Source organism: Mobula birostris, chromosome 2 (genome assembly GCF_030028105.1).
Source record: "Mobula birostris isolate sMobBir1 chromosome 2, sMobBir1.hap1, whole genome shotgun sequence".
Classification (NCBI taxonomy): domain Eukaryota; kingdom Metazoa; phylum Chordata; class Chondrichthyes; order Myliobatiformes; family Myliobatidae; genus Mobula; species Mobula birostris.
The window spans coordinates 134,986,550-135,009,939 of record NC_092371.1 but is presented as its reverse complement, the minus strand read 5'-3'; the positions used below and the strand labels follow the sequence as shown (position 1 = coordinate 135,009,939).

The window sequence follows — 23,390 nt, the reverse complement described above, 5'->3', positions numbered from 1 at the left end:
AAATGCTGTTTCTGGATTTCAGTTCAGTATTCACAGACCTTGGTGAATAAAAACTTGTAGCCCGGTCTAAATACACAACTGTTCAACTGGATGTTGGATTTCCAACCAACAGACCTCAGGTAGTCAGGGGACACAACTGCTCCTCCTAATCCATCTTCTTCAACATAGATACCTCCCCCATGGCTGTGTGCTGAGCCTACTGTTGTACACTCTGCTTATCCATGACTGCATGGTCAAACACCTGAGTAATCACATTGTCAAGTTCGCTGATGACACAACAGATGGTAGGCCTCATCACCAACAATGATGAGATAGCCTACAGAGAGGAGAAGGAAGAGCTCGAGACCTGGTGCCAGGCAGATAACCTCTACCTCAATGTTAATGAAACAGAAGATTGTTAACGACTTAAGGAGAACGCACACCAGTCACACCCTCTCCAACTGGTGGCACAACAGTGGAAACTATAAGCATTTTCAAACTCCTGGAAATGCACATCTCGCACAATGTCTCATGGTCCCAGAACACATCCCACACGGTCAAGAAAGCTCACCAATGCCTCTACTTTCTGAGCAGGGTGAAGGGAGCTGGATTAAGCACATAATCTTCTACAATTGCACAGTGGAGAGCATCCTAACTTGCTGCATCTCTACATGGTATGGAACTGCACTGTGGCAGACAGAAAGGCAGTACGTCAGGTAGTCATAACTGCCCAGTACATCACTGGCACCGTCAAGGAGATATGTACAGAGAGGTGCCAGCAAAAGGCCGGCAATATCATGAACGATCCAACGCACCCTGCTCGTGGACTGTTTGTTCCACAGCCATCAGTGAAGAGCTATGCAGCATCCATGTCAGGACCTTCAGACCCAAAAAGTTACTTTCCCCAAGCAGTAAGGCTGATAATCACCTCCACCCGCTAACCCACCAGAGTCAACTATGTACAGACATTCCTGTACCTAGCTTCACTTTATGGACATACAATCAATCTATGAATATAAGCTATCTTGTATATTTCTGTTTATTGTGTTATGTTATTGTGTTTTTTATGCTTCATCAAATCCAGAGTAAAAAATATTTTGTTCTCCTTAACAGTTGTGTACTGGAAATGACATTGAACAATCTTGATCTCTTTAATGCTAAATCTGCAATACTCTTATATCCTCTTACTGTCAAAATTCTTTTTTTTTGTATAAAAGTGAGCCTCAATTATTTTTATTGCCAATATTATATCACTGTCGTTTGTCAGGTACTATTTTTAAAGCAGAGGCATGATTTACCTCAGCTCTTCATTCATGGCCTTGTGCCCATCAGTGGGCCAAAGTGCTCTATGACTTCCGTCAGGCAAAATTTTCGTTTTACACTCTGAGTCTGGGAAGGTGGCAATTGGTGGATATCTCAGTGGGAAATTGTAGATAATCCAACAGTCTGGGCATCCATCCATGCCCAGTGAATGTAATAGTGGATAGCAGTTGCAACTAGCAATATGCTAGACTAACCCAGTAATTGTTCATGGCAAGCAATAATGGATTGGACAAAGTCAGCAAGAGTGTTTTTTGAAAAGAGAAAATCAGGTTTAGCTAATTTATTGAATTTTTGAGGAAACAGTAGAATGATCAGGAGGTATCAGTAAATGCATTGTTTAAAATGTTAAAAGGCTTTTGACAAGTAGTTAATGTGCAAAATAAATGTGCATAATTTTGGGGTTAATATGCTGGCATGTGTTGAACATTGGTTGACTGACAGGAAAGAAAGTAGGAACAAGGTTCTTTTTCTTAATGGCAAGCAATGACTGGTGTGGTGCTATGTGGAATAGTACTTGGTCACTAACTATTTACAACATATTATTTGTATGAAGACATTCAAATTAACATCATTACATTTGCAAACCACACAAAGTTGGGATGGATGTGAATTGTGATGAAGGTGCATAGAGAATCCAGAGTTATTTAGACAGATTGGGTAAATGGGAAAAAGCATAGCAGATGCAGTATGTTGTTGATAAATGTGAGATCATTTACTTTGGTATTGAAAAGAAGCATTTTTTTTTTACCTGAATGGTGATTATGAAGAAGGTACAGGTGCAGTGAGATCTGGGTGTCCTTCAGTTGCAGTGAGAGAGGCAAAAGTATACAGCACAGAAATCTGTCCTTTGGCCCAACTCACCTGTGCCTGACAAAGTGCCTTCCTGATCTAGTCTTATTTACCTGCATTTCCTTACAAGTCTTTGCTGTTCATGAACTTGCCCTAAGTGTCTATTAACTATTGTCTATTAAAAATTTGGCTGAAAGATGGCAGATGGAGTTTAATGCTGATAAATGTGAGGTGCTACATTTTGGTTGGATTAATCAAAATAGGACATACATGGTAAATGGTAGGGCATTGAAGAATGCAGTAGAGCAGAGGGATCTAGGAATAATGGTGCATAGTTCCCTGACGGTGGAATCTCATGTGGATAGGGTGGTGAAGAAAGCTTTTGGTATGCTGGCCTTTATAAATCAGAGCATTGAATATAGGAGTTGGGATATAATGTTGAAATTGTATAAGGCATTGTTCAGGCCAAATTTGGAGTATTGTGTACAGTTCTGGTCACTGAATTATAGGAAAGATGTCAATAAAATTGAGAGAGTACAGAGAAGATTTAATAAAATGTTGCCTGGGTTTCATCTCCTAAGTTACAGAGAAAGGTTGAACAAGTTAGGTCTTTATTCTTTGGAGCGTAGAAGGTTGAGAGGGGACTTGATAGAGGTATTTAAAATTATGAGAGGGATAGATAGAGTTGACGTGGATAGGCTTTTTCCATTGAGAGTGGGGGAGATTCAAACAAGATGACATGAGTTGAGAGTTAAAGGGCAAAAGTTTAGAGGTAACATGAGGGGGAACTTCTTTACTCAGAGAGTGGTAGCTGTGTGGAACGAGCTTCCAGCAGAAGTGGTTGAGGCAGGTTCGATGTTGTCATTTAAAGTTAAATTGGATAGATATATGGACAGGAAAGGAATGGAGGGTTATGGGCTGAGTGCAGGTCGGTGGGACTAGATGAGAGTAAGAGTTCGGCATGGACTAGAAGGGCCGAGATGGCCTGTTTCTGTGCTGTAATTGTTATATGGTTATATTGTAATTGCATCTGTCTCTACCACTTCCTCTGGCAGCTCATTCCATTTACCCACTGCCCTCTGTTGGAAAAACTTGCCCCTCACATCTGCTTTAAATCTCTCCCCTCTCAGTTTAAACCTATGCCTTCAGGTTTTATATTCTGCTACCTGAGAAAATTAGAAGGAGGATTGTAATTGTTCAATGCATTTTCTAGTGTTTGAGCAAGATAATGAAGAATAATGCAATTCCTATGGATATGAAACTTAGTGTTGCGGTGCTTCATTCATTTCACACTAACATTCAAAGCAAATTTTGGACAACATCAAAGTAAAGTGACTCAAAGCTGGATAAATGTATTTTTTGAGAAGAATGATAAAAATATAATGGAAAGATAGAGTAACAGATGAGGAAGTGTTGCAAAAATCTGGAATAAGAAGAGAGCTGATATCATCAATCAAGAAACGGTAGCTGGAATTTCTGAGACTTGTACTGAGAAAAGAGAAGCTTGAAGATCTTGCAGTAACAGGAAAAAATTAGAGGTAGTAGTTGTGGTCAATAGCACATGACCTTCATGAGTTACTTCAAGGGATGGACAGACAAAAGTTTTGAAGAGCTTATTAGAACTGAGATTTCAGATAGATGGCTAGACCGTTATAGCCCACATCATATGAAATGGCACATGATAATGATGATGGCCTGGGGAAAAAGATGGTGGCTATCCACCTTTGCCCCCTCATGATATTATAAACCCATATTGGCCTTCCGTGCAAATGCAGAATTTCCATTAGGGTAAATATGCTCTACTGTAACTGTGTATGTGTTTATTAAAGCTCCAACGGGAGTTTCATCTGCAGTTTTCATCTCCTTATCTGAAAAAAGGTGCTTTTGCCATGAAGACAAAGATTAAAGGAGTTTTTTTCACGCTGGGTGATAGGTGTCTGAAACATGCCTCCAGGTTTGGAAGCATACACTAGCAATGTTTAAGAGGTATTTGAACAGGCACGTGAAGAAGCAGGGAATGGAGGGATATAGACCATGTGCAGGCAAATGGGATTAGGTTTTATTGGCATCATGAGCAGAACAGGAGTCACGGGAAGCAGGACCTATACTTATGCTGTATGTTCTGTCCAATAATGCAATGCAGGGTGACGGGACTGATGTAGAAAAATGAAAGGTATTATCATAGAAACTTATGTAAAAAAAAAGAAATTTAACAGGGCAAGATGAACTAAATCCAAGGAAGATGTTCCTAATGGCTGAAGAGTCCAGTACCAGGAATACAGCCATAAGATGTGTGGTATGCAATTTAGAACTAAAATCAAGTAAACTTCTTCACCCTTGGGTAATCCTTTGGAATTCTCTTCCATAGAAGGCAATAGAAGCCAAGTCATTTCATATATTCCTGAAGGTAATAATTAATGCCAAAGTGACCAAGAGATATGAGGAGAAGACATGAACAAAGTATGCAGTGCATGATCAAGCATGATGAAACAGGGTCTGTTGGCATATTCTGTCTTTCTTTAACAGGGATAGATGTTGCTGCCCATTTGAGGAACCTACTTTTGCAGCATCACAGTGCATTTTTACCAAAGCTGTTCTGGAATTATAGCCACCCTTCTCTTTTCAGTCAAACCTAGAATGATCTAAAACACCAATTGCTAAGAATTAGAATACTGTGCACAGTCTGATCACCATGATGGAAGATATATTAAACAGAGTTCAGCCAAGGTTTATGAGCATGTTGCTCAGCCTGAAGAATTATAGTAATGAGGAATGGGTTGACTCGCTTTGCCCTTTTGAAGCACTGAGGGGTGATTTAGCAGAGAGATATAAAACTGAGAGCATGAATCAGATTACAATAAAATAGAAGAGAAGAAACAGCTAGACGTTACAGGTTTAAGTGGATTGTTTGAACGGTCAAAGGGGAGTTGAGGAAAATATTTTTGCTCATTTAGTTCTGTTTGGAATTAACTGACAAAAAATGATGGAGACAAAAACGGTCAGCAATTTTAATCAGTACACGGATGACCGTTTGAAAAGCCTACAAAGCCTGTGGCCAAGACCTAGGAAGCAAAATGAATTAAGATTATTGGTTTTCAGCCAGAAGGGATAAATGCGCTGAATGATCCTGTACCATAAATACCTGAGATGTGCCATAAGTGCCACTGGTAAATCTTTCCTTCAAGTTTTCCATGGAATCTTTCAAACACTGGATAATATCCAGTCTTCTGCATGTCAATATTTCAGTATTTCCACTCTATAGGAAGGATTTGGATAGGCTACTGAAGAAGTTCATTAGTCTGTTGCCTGGATTGTAGTGCGTTAGCTCTAAGGTGAGGTTGAACAAACTTACATTGATTTCTGTGGCGTGTCAGAGGTTGAGCAGAAACTGATAGAGGAATATAAAATTGAGAGGCTTTGGCAATATAGATGGTCTTTTTCCCAGTGTGTAAATGTCAACTAAAACAGGGTATTGCTTTTAAGGTTAGCAGGAAAGTTTAAAGGGGATTTGCAAGGCAAGTTTTTTTAATGCAGAGTAGTATGTGCCTGGAATATGCTGCCGGAGGAAGTGGTGGAAGCAGATAGTTAGCAATGTTTAAAAATCATTCAGAGAAACACTTGAACAGGCAAGATGTAGAGAGATATCAGCCACCGGCAGGCAGATGGGATTAGTTTGGTCTGGCATTATGGTCAGCCATCATGGTGGGCTAAGGAGCATGGCCCTGTGCTATATTGTTGTATGTTCTATTTGGATGCATTGCTTGAATTACATAGAAAGAATATTGTGTACAGTTATGGTCATTGTATTATAGGAAAAATGTAGAGGCATTGAAGAAAGTGCAGAAGAGGTGCTTGGATGAGAGAGTATTAGCTGTAAGGTGGGATTGGACAATCTGGAATCAATTTTTTGTGGAGTGTCAGAAGCTGAGGGGCAACCTGAAAGATGTATATAAAATTGCAAGAAAAATAGCTCAGGTAGATGGTCTTTTTCCCAGAGTGGATATGTCGAATGGAAGAAAACATAGCTTTAAGGTGATTAAGGGAAAGTGTAAAGGAGATCTATGAGGCAATTCTTTTTGCACAGAGTGGTTAGATGTCTCGAATGTAGTGCCAGAGGAGGTGGTGGAAGCAGATCCAAGAGCAATATTTAAGAGATATTTAGAGTGACATGTGAACAGGCAGGGAATGGAGGGATAGAGACCATGTGCAGAGAGACATGGGATTTGTTTGTGTTGGTGTCATGGTTGCCACAGACGATGTGGACTGAAAGTCATGTTCCTGTGCTGTACTATTCTGTGTTCTAAAGTTTACTTATAAAATATTCTATCTAGTTAGAACCTAACCATTTAATACAGTGCATCACTTATATCCTGCTAGCATATTAATGAAGACTAGGTATAAGGTACCTGAAATGGAAGAGAAAAGTGTGAATTATTAAAGGTTATTTTCCCTTTGAATGTAATGCTGAATATGCAGCTCTCTTTCCTCAAGTCCATCTGGCAGACTTTGCCTGAATTACCAGTTACCTAACCAGTCATAAGCAATGTGATACAGGATTACAGTGTGAAATATTTATAAATGCTGCATTCTGCATAAGCAGCAGAAAAAAATAACTCTTTAATGTTGTATGACTCAATGTCCATTCAAGACCATCAGATATTAGAAAAATAGGTGTTGTATGTGCAGTGACAGATGGTATATGAAAGTTTGCAGGTTGTGAGGTTAGGTAAAGAATATCTTCACTCTGTTTAAAATGATGCCTCTCTTGAGGAAATGATTACTTTGTTGATGAGTTACTGGTCTAGTACTACAGATGACTAAATAAATGTGGAGATGCAGTAAAATCACACCATTATGCCATTATAGTGTTGATTTATCTACAAGCAATAAAAGGGATCAGCATGTTGAACTTATTCAATCGTGGGAAATCCATATAATATAGTTTTCAAAGGAAAAAAACTTAACTAGTCTGTCAACCCAAATCCAAACCAATAAAGCTGAACCCAAACTGCACTCTGGTCTAGAAAACCATTCATTTGAGACAGGTCATAATGATAGGTTATGAGATTAAAATCAGGCAGTAGTTTTGATATTAGCTGAAGTTGCATTTGGATGTGATTTGACTCACTCAAGGATAATATCCCAACAGGCTGATGCTGTAGAGCTGTGCCAGAACTGGGAGAACTATTAGTATCACACTTGGAGAACTATATAAAAATGTTCCAAGTGCTCATCACTATCCCTGCGTGTACCATGCCAATTGGAGGAAAGGTATAGTCCTGGGATCCTCCAAATTGATTCTGTATTCCAAGGTGTAAGGTCAAAAATGGGTTAAGAACCCTCCCCGCTTATCTCCTTGCACTTGTTCTCAGCAGATGAGCAGTGATTTATGTTGAGAACTATGCTGGACAAACATTGAAATCTGCAAGAGCACAAAGCACTCCAGACGGGAGACTTGATCTAAGTATCTGTTCTGAGTACTGAAGAGCATGGCTGATGGCTTTGGACAGCAGGAAGTGGAGAGAGGACTGACATGAAAGAAGACACTGACCTCATTCTCACCAATGTACGTGTTACAGATGAATCACCCCATTTGGTAGTATCAGAAGTGACCGCCTTCTGGAGATGTCTGGCTTTTCATTAAGGAAAACTCCATTGTGTTGTCTTATGCTAACATTGGGGCCAATTAAAGCTGGTATAGGCTATTTTGTGTTTACATTGCCATTCATTAAGATTATGGATGACTTTTTATGGCATTGCCACTTACCTGCACTAGCCACAAATAATAAACATAAGCAGAAGTAGACTAATTAGCCCCTTTAGTTCCCAGCCCCATTCAGTAGGAGTTGGCTAATGTAACATTAGCCTCAAGACCATTTCCCTCATTCACAGCCCATATCTCTCGATTCTCTTGTTTAAGTGCCAATTTCTGCCTTGAATACATTAAAAAGTTATGCATCTCTGAAGTAGAATATTTCAAAGATTTGCCACTCTTTCAGAGCGTTTTCTCTTCATTTCTGCCTTGAATAAATATCCCTTTCTCTGAAACTGTCTTTCAGTTCTAGTTTTAAGGGTGATACAGTAGTGTAGCAGTTAGCTCAACACTATTACAATGCCAGTGACCCGGGTTCAGTTCTGCTGTCTTAAGGAGTTTCTGCTGTACGTTCTCACCATAATCACGTATGTTTCTTCTGGGTGCTCCACTTTTCTCCCTCATTCTAAAGATGTGCGGGTTAGTAGGTTAATTGTCACATGGGTGTAACTGGGTGGTAAAACCGGTTCCTGTGCTGTATCTCTAAATAAAAAAATAAATGTTCTCTCATAATCCAGCCTCAATTTCCTTAGAATATTTTTTTTACCTAGGGTAATTGCAGACAGGCAGTATGTTGAAGTCCATCATTGCAAAGTGGCTTATAGTGCTGTGTCATGGATTAAAACCATAATGAGACTGGACCTGCAGATGTAAGAAGCCAACATGAGCAGTGCAGGGGAATTTAAATGAGTATCTCATTGAGAATGAGCATACATGGCATTTTATACAGTTTGGTATGAGGGTAATGATTGGCAGCAAACAAGAAGTGGCCATGACCATTTTTGATGAGGCCTGTGGACAGGTAACAACCTGGAACATCAATTGACTGATGCACAAGTTTGAGGAAAGAGATTTCTGGTAGAATTTCCTCATTTGCAATTGTATTTCATTCTCTAACTTTTACATATTTTGTAATTTATCTTGTTTTTGGTGAAACCTTTGACAAGGTCCTATATGGAAGACTGATCCAGAAGGTTAGGGCCCAAGGGAATCCAGGGCAAGTTGACTTGGCAAAAGTAGACAGAGTGATGATAGAGAGTTGTTTTGTGGTTGGAGACCTGTGATTAGTGGTGTCCCACAAGGATCAATGCTGGAAACCTTGCTGTTTGAAAGTTGTGTGAATGACTTGAATATAGGTGTAGGAGGCATGATCAGTAAGTTCACATGTAGATTGGAGGAGTTATTGTGGATGTGGGTGATATTGATGTGTTGGTGAAATGGTTGTTTGAGATGCTGGGTATTATGAGAGCAGAGAGGTTATGCTCCAACTTTATAAAACATCAGGAATACTGTATGCAAATTGAATCACCATGCTATAGGAAATCTGTGATAGCATTGGAGATGTTGCAAAAGAGTTTCACCAGGATGGAACATTTCAATTAAGAGGAGAGCCCGGAGAGCAACACGCACACAAAGTGCTGGAGGAACTCAGCAGGCTAGGCAGCATCTATGGAAAATTGTACGGTTGATGTCTCTGCTCGAAAAGTTGACTGTACTTTTTTCCATTGATGCTGCCTGGCCTGCTGAGTTCCTCCAGCATTTTGTGTGTGTTACTTGGATTTCTAGCATCTGCATGTTTTTTTTTCTTGTTTGAGAGCATGGAAAGGCTGGGTTTGTTTCCTTTGGAGCAGAGGAGTTATCGGAGATATAACTGAGGTGTATAAAATTACAAGGAGTATAAATAGTGTTGATTGCAGAATACTTTGCTGCATTTGAGTGGTAGATAAAACAAGCAGAAGTAGATTTAAGGTAAGTGATTCTGAAGGGATCTGAATGTAGTGGATACCTGGTATGCATTGCCTGAGAATGGAATGGTGGCAGAGTCACTGATAGCATTTAAATGTTTAAACAAGCACTTCAATCACCTGGACATAGCCCAAGTCCTGTAAGGTGTTTGCACTCTGTTCCACATTATATTTTGATATGATTGTCTCTGTTGTGTCTTTTGATATCTGGTCCATTTGTCTGATGACTATTGATGACTATTTTCAGCTATTTTTTTCATTTCACAACCATTCATAACTAACTTATATCTATTTTTCTTATTCCGTATTATTCCTCTGTCTCAGGATTTTGATGGATCTCAAGGTCTTGAGGTGAATTCCAACTGGTTAACATTTTGCGTCATTGCCTTATCAGCTTGAGTCTTGAGTATTTTGAGGAGATAACAAAGAAGTTGAATGCAGACAGGTTGGTAGGTGTTGCCTATATGGACTTCAGTAAGGTTTTTGACAAGATCCTGAATTGTAACTTGGTCTAGAAGGTTAGGGCACATGGGATCTATGCAAGCTGGCCTATTGAATCCAGATTAGCTTGGTCATAGAAGACAGGGTGCTTTTCTGATTCAAAGTTTGATACTAGTGGTATACCACATAAGTTGATGCTGGAACCCTTATGCTTGTGATGTATATTAAAGATTTTGATGTGTAAGTTAAAGGCATAATTAATAAGTTTGTGAATGAAATAAAAGTTGGTGGTGTTGTGGAAAGTGAGGAAGGTTGTCAAAGCTGACCTGTATGTCTAACTATAATATACTGTAGATCAGATGCAATGTCAGATGATGCGATAGTGGTTGGAATTTAATCCCAAGTGTGAGATGATGCATTTTAGAAAGTCAGCTCTAACTAGGCCGTGTATAGTTGGGGGTAGAGTATGAAAGAATGTTGATGAATAAAGACACATGGGGGTTAAGTCCATAATTTCCTAACAGAAGCAATATCGGTAGTTCAGGACACAATATAAAAGTTATGAAACTTTTTTTTTTGCTCAGCATAACAGAACTTTCACTTTCCAGGTACATTTACATTTCTTCCCCTCACAGATGTCAGCTATCAAAACATTTCCATCAAAGTATAGACATCACCACCACATCCTATACAAAAGCCTTTATTAGTATAGCAGACAGGTTTACATCTACATATTGCAGAAAAGGTTGCCATGTTTTATGAAAACCATTTGTTTTTGAGCGTACCATAAATGTTAAAAAGTCCAAAGGAATATATTCCATGATTAACTTACGCCAACCAGGAAGTCCAGGGGACTTATCGGATATCCAACAAAGTAAAATGTTCTTCCTCGCACAAAAAGTCAGGATGTTAAAAAGTTTTTTCTGATGTGCATTAATAATACGACCGCTGGGTAAGCCTGAGAGAAAAGACACTGGGGTCCAGTTCAAGCTCCATCTTCAGAATCTTTTCCATTTCACCCAAAATATCCCTCCAGTATGCCTGAAGTTTGGGACAAGTCCAAAAACAGTGGGTGAAAGTTCCAATATTTCCTTTACATTTGGAACACATTGGAGAAACCCCCTTCTTAAATTTCGGGAGACGATCTGGAGTCAGATGGGCCCTATGCAGAAGTTTGAGTTGCAATGCTTTAGTTCTATTACAAACTGCATTATCACAAATGTTTTTTCCATGTTTCAGCTGTAATTTCTACTCCCAGCTCCTTCCCAGCTGCTCAGCCTCTCCACAAGAACACTCCCTCAGGATGCTGTAAAAAGTACTGATGGAGACTTCACCCTTAGAACAAAGCACCCTCTTTTCTATGTCAGAACTATAGAAATCAGTTAACAATGATGTTTTTTTTTCTGTATATAATCTCTTATCTGAAAGAAATGAAAGAGATCCTTGCTGGGTATGTTGAATTTCTGTACTATTTGACTAAAAGACATCATCGTTCCTTCATCAAACAAGTCTCCTAATGGGAAGATACCCTTAGAAATCCAAGTTTAAATCCAGGATCCAATATGCCAGGCTGAAAATCTGGACTTTTGGTTATTGGAGTGAAGGGTGATATTTCGCTGCGTTGCCCTCAATTTGTCGCACCGCCTTCCAAGCCTTGATTGTGTTAATTACTATTGGATTGTGACAATATTCCTTAACTAATTTCATTTTATTGAGGAAAAGCAAATTAATAAGAGGGCATTTTGTTTGTGAGGTTTCAATGTCCAGCCAAATTGAGGAGCGATCCCTGCAAACCCAGCCAACCACAAAAGATAAAAAGGAACTTAATTGATTTTTTTTGATGTCTGGAAAATCCAGACCCCCTAGACTACTGGGAAGTTGAAACTTAGATATTTTAATACAGGTGTCCCTTGCTTTTCGAACATTCGCTTTACGAAACCTCACTGTTAGAAAGACCTACATTAGTACCCTGCTTTCGCTCTCAGAAGGTGTTTTCACTGTTACGAAAAAAAATTCAGCGCGCGATCAAAAGCAGCGTGCGCCCCGAGCAGCCGCTCTCCCCGAATTCGGAACGGCATTGCTTTAACACGAGCCTGTGAGCAGTCGTTTGCAAGATGAGTTCTATAGTATTGGAAAAGCCTGAAAGAGCTCGTAAGGGTGTTACACTTAGCGTAAAACTAGACATAATTAAGCGTTTCGATTGTGGTGAACAAAGCAAGGACAAAGTGAGTTTGGCTTGTGGAAGCTGATGAAGATGATGTTGAAGAGGTTTTGGCATCCCATGACCAAGAACTGATAGATGAAGAGCTGATGCAATTGGAAGAGGAAAGGTTAACAATCGAAACCGAATGAGTAATGATAAAGTACGACTTTAATTTTGAAAGGGTATGTAGGTTTAGGGGATATTTGCAAGATTCTTTGAGTCCTTACAAAGGACTGTATGATAGAAAAATGCACGAGGCTCAGCAGTCAAGCAAGCCTTCCACATCAGCCACAGCAGACGACGAACCTCGACCTTCGACATCGAGGCAGGCAGTCATAGGAGAAGATGAGCTGCCTGCTGTAATGGAAGCAGACGAGATGACACCCCAGTGTCCCACCACCCCAACACCCAGGCCGCGGGACAGATACTGTACCGATTCGCGGAGGATACAGCAGTAGCCGGGAGACACACAGCACATCTTTAAGAAAAAAGCTGAAATAAACATGCTAATTAATTAGGTGCCGCCCCACAAGTAATTGTTGGCCCAGATCATAGGCGATGCAATTGGAAATCGGCACTGATCTGGGCCGACAATTACGTGTCAGGCAGCACCTAATTAATTAGCATGTTTATTTCGGCTTTTCTCTTAAAGATGTGCTGGGTGCGTCCCGGCTACCGCTGGACCCCTGCGTGCTTCGCGGCAATGTATCGGTTAGTGGCCTCGAGGATGGGGGCCACTGCACCACCCAGCCTGCGACGACTCAGCCTAACACGTCATCATCAGTGTGCTCTGCGCTGTCCCGATTCCGGTAAGTGATACTACACTGTACATACATTATTTCTACTTTATATCAGCTGTGTATTTTTACGTGTTATTTGGTATGATTTGGCAGCTTCATAGCTTAAAGATTACTGGAGAGCGCTTGCGTGAGATTTTCTGCTGACGGCGCTTGCGTGAGATTTTCGTTACGGAGATCTGTGCCGGCAATGATTGTGGAAAAGTATTTCTACTTTATATAGGTTGTGTATTTATCATATCATTCCTGCGTTTACTATATGTTACTGTTATTTTAGGTTTTATGTGTCATTTGGCATGATTTGGTAGGTTATTTTTGGGTCTGCGAACGCTCACAAAATTTTCCCGTATATATAAATGGTAATTGCTTCTTCGCTTTACGACATTTCGGCTTACGAACCGTTTCATAGGAACGCTCTACCTTCGAATGGCGGGGGAAACCTGTACAGGTTTTTTTTTGTTCCAAATGAAAGAACCAAACCAGCCATTTTTTAAAAAAATGTTTGTTGGGTGAAAATGACTGGAATCATTCGTATTGGGTAGAGCAGACGAGGAAGAATGTTCATTTTGAGCAAGGATATTCGGCCAAGCCAGGAAATGGGAAGAGTGCTCCATCGTTCAAGATCCTGTTTGATTTTGTCAAATAACTGTGTAAAGTTAGCTTTGAACAATTGATTAAACATAGGTGTGATGAATATGTAAGAAAAACATGTCTGTGACCATTTAAATGGGAAAACACCCTGAGTGTCAGGTACCTGCTGCAGATTCCCCAGAAGCATAGCCTCTGATTTAGTAAAGTTGATTTTATAACCTGAAAAGGTGCTAAATTAATGCATAGTATAAGGTGGTGCACTGGCATAGCTGGGTTTGATAAGAAAATGAGAACATCATCTGCATACAATGTAATTTTATGTGACTTTAGTCATATGTCTGGAGCAGATTTTGGAGTCTTGCCGAATAGCCTCTGCCAGTGGCTCAATTGTTAGTGTGAAAAGTAGTGGTGACAAAGGGCAGCCCTGCCAACTGCCCCTGAAGATACTAAAATTATCCAACCTAATACTATTAGTAAGAATTGCAGCCAGAGGGTCATTGTAAAGAACCTTCACCCACTTAATAAAATTATTGCCCAAACCAAATCGTTCTAAAGTGAAAAAAAGGTACGGCCATTCGACATGATCAAAGGCCTTGTCTGCATCTAAGGAAACCACCAAGCCATCCATTGCCTGTTGTTGACATGCCTGAATCACATTAAGTAATCTTCTGATATTGTTAGATGATCTACAGCCTTTTACAAAACCCATTTGATCCTCTTTTATGATAAAAGGTAACACAGTTTCTAATTGCAACGCTAAGGTTTTAGATAAGATTTTAAAGTCAACAGTTAACAATGAAATGGGCCTGGAGGAGGCACAGTATTCAGGGCTCTTTCCTTTTTTAAGAATTAGGGAGATATTAGCTTCTCTCAATGATGATGGGAGGAGACCACAGTTAAATGCATGATTAAACACGTTTAGCACAGACTCTGATAATAACCCTGTGAACTCTTTAAAGAATTCGCTAGTGAGTCCTTCAGGACCAGGGGCCTTCCCACTTCGGAGCTGTCTCACAGCCTCCTGTATCTCATGTATAGATAGTAGAGCATTGAGGAGGGACTCTTGTTCAGAAGAAACGCCTAGGAGATCTAAGTTCCTGAAAAAGGACTCCATCCTAGATTGTCCATCATTACATTGCTGAGACTGATACAATTTAGAATAAAAATTCTTAAACACAACATTAATAATTTTAGAATTACCAGTGAGGGCTCCTGTCCCATCCCTAATTGAAGCGATAGTCTGAGAGGCATTTTTCCTTCTGGCTAAATAAACCAAACACCTACCTGGTTTTTCACCATGTTCAAACAATCTTTGTTCAGCAAATGTCAATTTTCTTTTGACTGCTTGTGTAAATAGAGTTTAGTGTACAGCATAGGGCTGTGATCTTTGTAACTTGGTTGCAGAAGGCTTATTAATATAATCCTTCTCAGCTGCCACAAGCCTTGCTTCCAATGGGTGTTGCTGTTCCTCAGCTTGTCGCTTCCTACTAGCAGAGTAAGAGATGATTAATCCCCTTGCATACGCCTTAGCGGTTTCCCAGTGGACTACTAGCTGATTTAGAATTAATAGATAGGAAAGTTTTGAATTCGGAAGTAAAGTAGTCTATAAACTTATGATCTTTTAGAATAAAAGAGTTCAGCCCCCAATGTCTAGATTGTGCTGAGTTATCTTTGGGCTTAGTATTTAAATATACTACTGCATGGTCAGAAATAGCGATATTTCCAATTGTGCAGGATACAACTAAGTCTTGGAGCGTTTTGAGGGTTAGAAAAAGATCAATTCTGGTGTCACGCTTGTGTGGATTAGAAAAAAATGTGAAGTCTTTGTCTGAGGGATATAACAACCTCCAGGCACAAGTCATAGTTCTCCACATAAGCCCATGATTTGTTTAGACTGTGAGGAGAGCAATGGGGGACCACTAGGCACTCTGTCCATCAGTGGGTCCATGAGATAATTAAAATCCCCACCTACAATAATGTTTTGTATTGAAAAGCTTGTAAGTTTGGAAAAAGCATCTGTTAGGAACTTGAGAGGAATTGCTGGAGGGCAGTAAACATTTAGAATACCATATTCCTTTCCATATATTGAAGCCTTAACAATCACAAATCTCCCATATTTATCCTTAATGCAGTCTAATAACTTAAAAGGTAAGTTCTTCCTAATTAAAATGGCCATCCCCCCCCACTCCTGGTATTAAAGGATGAAAAATGGACTTGATCAAATCCACTCTGTTGTGGTTTTAAATGTTCTTTATCATTTAAATGTGTCTCCTGCAATAAGGCTATGTCCACCGTCTTCTTTTTCAGGTTTAGTAGGACTTACTTTCTCTTGATTGGTGAATGACTCCCAAAATGTTCCAAGTGCTCAATTTTAATATATTACTGGCCATAACCCTTTATAACAATCATGTGACTCCAAAGGAGAAGAAACCCGACTTAAGATAAGCTGAGCAGCAATAAGTGAACAAAAAAAACACACAAAAAAACCAAAGCGCCAACAGCGCTGAAGAAAAGGACTTACCCCACACTTATAAGGGATATATGAACCTCCTAGCACCCCATATTCTGCCCCACTGCCAGTATGGCATTTAACATAGTCAAAAATGAAAACAGGGCATAATTTATCAATCCACCCATTTGTTACCATCATGTTTAAGCTCCTTCAGGCTGGAGCAGCGCCACTAACTTAAACAAATAATGAAACTATATTAATCAAAACAGACGTTACCCATCCTATAAGATGTCTTGCCGTTGAGTAATGAAAAGGTGAAATAAAGTGACCATTAAGCATGTTACCGTCCATGACCAGTGTTATGGACCAGCGACAATAGATGAGGAATGGGGTTGGGGTATTATTGCAAAACAACTAAATTTATTAACATTTACGCAGAAATATAGAAAATTAAACAAATGACTAACTTAAACAGACGTTAACAGTGTTATGCGTCTATAATTCCCAAACAGTTAAACTTAGAAACAATTCTTAACAAAGTCTTACTCAAGCACAGTCTAAGAGTGGCAGTTTAGGAAGTCTGGGTGATTCATGAAATAAGTGAGAGGAGAGACTTGTTTATTCATGATACGACGAAGAGGTGATCTTTGTGATTCACAATACGACAGAGAGCAATCTTGAAGAAACTGTTTCCGGAGTTTGCATCCGTGGAGTACCTTTATCAATGAGTCCAAGAAGAGCGAGATTACACAGAGTAACTGACAGGGAATGTCCCTTTCGCCAATATGGTCACACACGACACCCGAGACCATGCAGGGGTTAACCAAAAGTGTGTGCCACAATCCACGTATGGATTATGTGAAATATCAGTCACATTCGAAATGCACAGAGTGCTGCCAGCTAACCCAATCCTTTGGGTTCATTCGAAGCCTGCAATCTTCACTCTCACTTTCTTCCCGCGATTTCTTATCGACTCCTTACCGAGCGACTCCCTAACGAGCGACTGCCCACTAAACGACTGTGACTCTTTTTATACCGTTGGGAATATGTCATCATGTGACTCTCACAGAAACAAAGTCATGAATTCCCAGTAAACCACGTGGCGTCCCTAGGAATCAAAACTACAAGCTTCCAGCAAAACAAGACTGTAAATACTTCACACTTAGTAAATGAAACTAATATCATGTGACATCCACAGGAATTGAGACTGTGGACCTATAACACCAGGGCTACACAATATATACATTCTTTAGCCCAACGTGTCCACAAAAGTTTTAGCTTTGTCAGGAAAATCAAATATCTTGGTGGTCCCGTTGTAGGTGATTGTCAGCACCACTGGGTATGGCATAAAGTACTGGATTCCGGATTCTCTCAGCCGCTTCTTCACCTGGTCAAATCCTTTGCGCTTCTGAACAACAGCTGCCGAGAAATCTTGAAAAAGCCTGAATCCCTTATAAATTAAAGCTTGGGTATCAATCCCACGGTGTCTCGAAGCCTCCATCACTCTTTGCTTATCACCAAAGTTATGGAACCGGACAAGGACGGGTCAGGGGTGTTGGTATGGGCCCGGCTTTGGAGCCAGCGTACGATGAGCTCTTTCCACTTTAATGCTCCAGCCTTGGTTTCCAAATCAAGGAAATTAGGCAGCCAGCCCTCAAAAAAACTTCTGTACCTTCGGGTAGACCAATGTTCCGTATGTTCTTCCTCCTGCTTCTATTCTCAAGATCATTGATATGGTCCGACAGGCTTTGAACTTGCTTTTCTAGCGGCTTTGGGCCTGATCAGTTACAGTCTCAACCGCAGAGACTTGGCCTTGGCTTCGGTCGTCCTTGTATCAAGATTTTTAAGCTCCAATGTGTGGTTCTAGAGTGTTAGAGAGAGTGGACCCAGCTTCTCATCCATCATTGTGGATATGTTCTCTGTAACTTCCTGAATTACTTGACGAAAGGCAGGGTCCAACGTGTTAGCAGAACTAGCTCCCCAGCCCCGGGCAAGCGTTCTGTGCAGTCCGTCTTGGTCATCTTTTTAGTACTTTTTGATGGCATGGTGTTGGAACAGCTCAAAAACTACTCATCAATGTTCATGTTATTAAATTCGACACCTGGGCATTTAAAAAAAAAAGTTGGAACGGATAGGTTTATATGCGAAATTATCAGTGTTGCGGTGCTGAGCTCAGCAAAGCAGACCTTTCACTGTGCCGCCAGCTTGAAAAACCAAAAGTTATGAAACTTTACTTGCAGTATTGATTGTATTTCTGGTGGCCACACGTTAAGAAAAATGTGGTTGCACTGGACAGAGTGCAGAGGAAATTAACCAGGATTTACTTATTTAGAGAGAGAGCATGGAACAGGCCCTTCCTGCCTCCTGAGTCACGCTGCCCAGCAGCCCACCTATTTAACACTTCTAATCACAGGACAATTTACAATGACCAAATTACCCTACTAACCAGTACATACATGGACTGTGAGAGGAAAACCGGAGTACCTGGAGGAGACCCATAAACCCATACAAACTCCTTACAGACAGCACCAGAATTGAGCTCTGTACTCCACCCTGAACAGTAAAAGTGTCGTGCTAACCGCTACGCTCTTTTGGCACCATCCAAGATGTTGCTTGGATTGTTGGACTTTTAGGTTTAGGGAGAGACCGATTAGGCTGATTAATTTTCCTTGAAGAGAAGGAGGCTGAGAAGTCACCTGATAGAGGTATGTATGATTATAAGAGACATCAGTAAGATAGATGATCAGAATAACTTTCACCCAGGCAAAAAGGTTAACATAATTACTGAAACTGACAATTACATTTTCAAATTTTTTACATTCGTTTATCCTCTGCCTTATGTTTTAATTCAATTCACTGAGGGTGGGAAATAAAATGATGGCTTTGAGACTTTTTCTCTTCTTTATTTTTACATCCTAGCAAATTAAGCGTTAAGTACTTAAAAAGCTGTATTTTAGCCATCTCCAGCAACAAGTGTCCCAACATGAACGAATTCATGCATACAGAAATTTTCCTATGGATCTAATGTTGTAAGGTGTAATGGCAAAAACAGCTGGCAGTAAGTGAATTAAATTTTTGTTGATACTAAATTGACTATCAGATGCTGGGCGAACATTTGGTGTTGAACACTTTGCTTATAGATATTTAAGATTATTCTGTCCCTTTAAAGGGAATGGTCAGCAACTAGTCCAAATGTAGGAAATGGATTCGACTGTCTTCTGTTTGTCATTGGAGGTTGTCTTTAGAGTCAAATGCTTTGCATTGATTTTGGACATTCACCTATAAGGAGCTGATGAAAGCATGTTTTTCCTCTTGGGAATTTTACTAAGGTGAGTTTTCATATCTTTGTAGAACCCTTATCAATTTTGACATTTCAGTTTTTGGCAGGCTTTGTAGTTTTTTTTCAATATAAATATAAATTTTCAATATAAATTTTCAATATAAATTAGTGCAATAGGCAATACATTAGCTAATTAGTTATGAGGATGAGCTTTATAGTGTCCCACATAAATGGTCTGAGGCCAGATGTATATCACTTCAAGATTTTAAGGGTTGTTTAAAAAAAGGCTTTTGGCATAGCTTTTGGCACACTGGCTGCATCATTGTGTGGTCTGGAAGCTGCAAGGCATTGGACTACAAGACTCTACAGAAGATAGTAAAAATGGCTTAGATGATCACTGGAGTCTCACTTCCCACTATTTGTAACATTTACCAGGAGCATTATATATGAAGAGCCCAAAAGCATTGCTAAGAGTCCCTACCACCCATCCCACAAACTCTTTGATCCACTACTATCAGGAAGTAGGTACAGGAGCATCAAGACTAGGGCTGCCAGACTGGTTAACTGCTTCTTCCCTTACCCTGTGAGACTAATGAAGGTCCACCACCAAGGTCTCGATCACCAGAACGGTTCACTGCATAGTTTATAGGGAAACTTTGAATAGGTTAGGACTTTATTCCATGGAGCATAGGAAATAAGGGGAAATTTGATAGAGGTGTACAGAATTGAGCGGTATGGATAGGGTACATGTAAGCAGGCTTTTTTACAGAGATTGGGTGTGACTAGAACTAGAAGTCATAGGTTAAGGGTGAAAGGTGAATTATTAAAGGGGGACCTGAGGGGGATGTTCTTCAGTCAGAGGGCAGTGAGAGTGTGGAATGAGCTGGCAGTGGAAGTGGTGAATGCAGGTTCGATTGTGGCATTTAAGTAAAGTTTGGATAAATAGAGGGATGGGAGAGGTACGGAGGGCTATGGTCCAGGTATGGGTCGACGGGACCAGCACAACAGGATCTAGATGGTCTGAAGAGCCTGTTTCTGTGCTATATAATTCGGAGTATTTGACCTAGTGTGTCCCACATATATTTGGCTTTGTATCCCCTGATGCATCATAACCATATCACATTTATAGTTTGTCATTGTAATGAACTGACTTGTTATAAGAGATCAAAATATCTGCCAATGCGATTTCGCTGTAGCCAAGAGCAATTTATTACAAACCAGCTGTTAGTAGTTCTTTCTGTAATTTCACTACAAGTGATTGTTATCTATTTCAATGCAACTGTAAGTTTAATTTCAATGCAGTTACTCCTGCTGTTTCAGTACAATGTATGGCAATTATAGAATAGCTAGAAGAGTTGCATTTATAGCTAATGACTTGTAGTTCTTTCTGTTCAAAATCATGTCCATATTCATCTCTTACCCATTAAAGTGCTGAAGTATTGCTCCATCATAATTTTTTAAAATTAACTCGAAATTAGTTACAGTTAGAGCTTGTATCCATAAACCAAAGCCCCATAGGACCAGACTATGTGGAGTTTAGGTTAAATGATACAACACAATAAATGATAAAACACTTGAGTTGTGCCACGATGAGCTGGCACAGTGGATTGTTGCATCCAGGTCGGAATGATTGTTTGTGAATTTTGTTCTTGTTCTGTTCTTGGTGTTTTACCCTCAAATATTTAAAGTTGTTATATTTACAGCAATGGTCATGTATGCAAAAATTATAAGCCATCAAGCAATGTTTAAGGTGAATTTATTCCAGTTGTTGGAATAGATGTTCCAGCTGTCATAACACCTGTTAGTGCTCCTTGTTAACATTTATCAGATCAGATTGTGAGCTGTAGAATGTCATACGTCACAAAGCATGGAAACAGGCCCTTGACATTGCTAATGCTGGCCGTCAAGAACCTATCTACATTAATTCCGTTTTCCAGCGCTCAGCCCTGTGCCCCCTTAGCCTTGGTATCTCAAGTGCTCATCAAAATATTGTTAAATGTTGTGAAATAGCCTGCCTCCAATGAGCCTACAGTCATACTTCGTGCATTTATCAATGACAAAGGGTGTCAGCATTAATTCCTGAGGCAGACTACTGGTCTCATGCTTCCAATCACAAAAACAACTCTCAATCATCACCACTGGCCTCCAGTCATCACGCTAAATTGTCCTGTCTCTTTGGGTTGCTGACTTGTAGACCTATCTACCATGTGAAATATTATCAGAGGCTTTATTCAAGTCCATCTGTACTACATGAACTGTGTTCATTTTCTGTGCCAATTGGGTTAATTGCCATGGAATTTGAAAGGATTGGAGAGCACATGTGATTTTTGATTAGTCACTGATTTGATCAGTGTTTACAGACCAATAGCTATTGAGCATGGACAAGAGAGCAGTTTACTCTTCAATTAAGATTGCCTCATGTTGGCTTCTTTTCTTTCGTGTAACTTAGCTCTCTGCCCTTTTCAATCTTTTCATTTCTTTGCCCAAAAATTCATCTCCTTTGTTTGCCTTGCTGTGGTGCCTACTAAACTGTTGACTTTCTGTTAATTCAAAGTCGGTTTTTATTTTGTTCTTGCAAATGCTGTTCCTCTTGAAGGCATAGCATAATTTCACAGTCCTTAAAGTTATATTTGTTTATTTTCACACAGGTTGTTACAGCAACAGAATGAAGAGCTGCTTCGAAAGCTGACCCATAGCACAAAAAAGTTGGAGATAATGGAGGCTGACTTTGAGTCAAGCCGACATTACCTTGAGGCAGAGCTGAACCATGCTCGAGAAGAAGTGGACAAATTGAAGGACAAATTCCGCAGGTGAGTGGCGAAAATGTTGGCAGTCCGGGGTGTGTGACTTTTTTTAAAGCACCTACTTTTGTTTGTCAAGGATCAGAAACTTTGCATAGTAATTTCAAGCTTGTATTGAAAACTATGACTAGAACATGCTGCTTTTCTAACTTTTAGACTAAAGGCTCAATTAGTATTGGATAGATAGGAGAAACAAGTCAAATATGAAACAGAAACTAATTTGCATAGTGCAGTGTATCTTATTGCATTATATTTGTTTCGATATGTTTATTTGTAAATTACATAAGTGCACTTATTCTCTACAATTTACAGTGTCTGTAAAAGTCATCCTGACACTTTTATGTGTGATGTGCAGTAGCACAGATAAATATCTGATACTAGGAATATGCATAGAAAATACTTCAATGTATGATATTCATTTGGACCATCAGTAGATGAAGTTGGGCCACCATCCTCTGCTTCTGAAACCTCCTGTGGGCACTCAGATTTTCCTAACAGTCCATCTTCTGTGGCTGTGCTCTTTGAAAGGCTGCTTAGCAATTTACACCAGTATGCAATGTGCTCCCATTCACTTGTAGTAGGGAGGTAACAAATATCTCTGTGTAATTAGGGTTGGTGTCACAACAACTTCTTCACCTTGTAGTGCTTTTTTGAGGTTCCTGGAGCTTACAATATCATCACAGACTGGCCAAATATACCAGTGACCTTATGGAAAAGGTTTAAGTTTGCACATTCTTTTCCCAAACAGAAGCTACACTATTTGCAAACATAAAACAAATCTTTCTTTCTGCTTGAGCTTCCAACTGGCAGCATCTGTTCCCTTCAGAAGAATTATCTTACAATCAAGACTATAAATCCACAATTCCTTTATTTCTTGATGGTTCATATTAGCTGCCATATCTCAGCTGCTTGACCAAATAGAAAACTGGTGTCTGAGATTTACGGACAATTATAACAATATAGACACAGGACCACAAAGAGACTGTAGTCTGCCAAAATCAGTTATTTTTCATTTAATTGCATTATGTGGGCATTGCTGTTAAGGTCAGAGTTTGTTGTTCAAACATAATTACCCTTGCAAAAGATGAGGTTTGCCTTAAACAATTGCTGTCCCGTTGGGGAAGGTTCCTACAGTGCTGGATTGAGAGTTCCAGGATTTGTACACAGTGCTGATGAA

General features: G+C 39.8%; 1 protein-coding gene across 3 annotated transcripts in view; it reads left to right on the top strand.

Moving 5' to 3' along the window:
• Positions 1-23,390, top strand: part of tjap1 (tight junction associated protein 1 (peripheral)) — a 182,766-nt gene that overhangs the window by 98,355 nt on the left and 61,021 nt on the right. For all 3 annotated transcript variants that reach the window (XM_072248681.1, XM_072248662.1, XM_072248671.1), the window contains one exon: positions 22,061-22,222. In XM_072248681.1, the coding sequence (XP_072104782.1) occupies positions 22,128-22,222 (95 nt within the window). In that variant the 5' untranslated portion in view covers positions 22,061-22,127. The remainder of the gene's footprint in view (positions 1-22,060; positions 22,223-23,390) is intronic.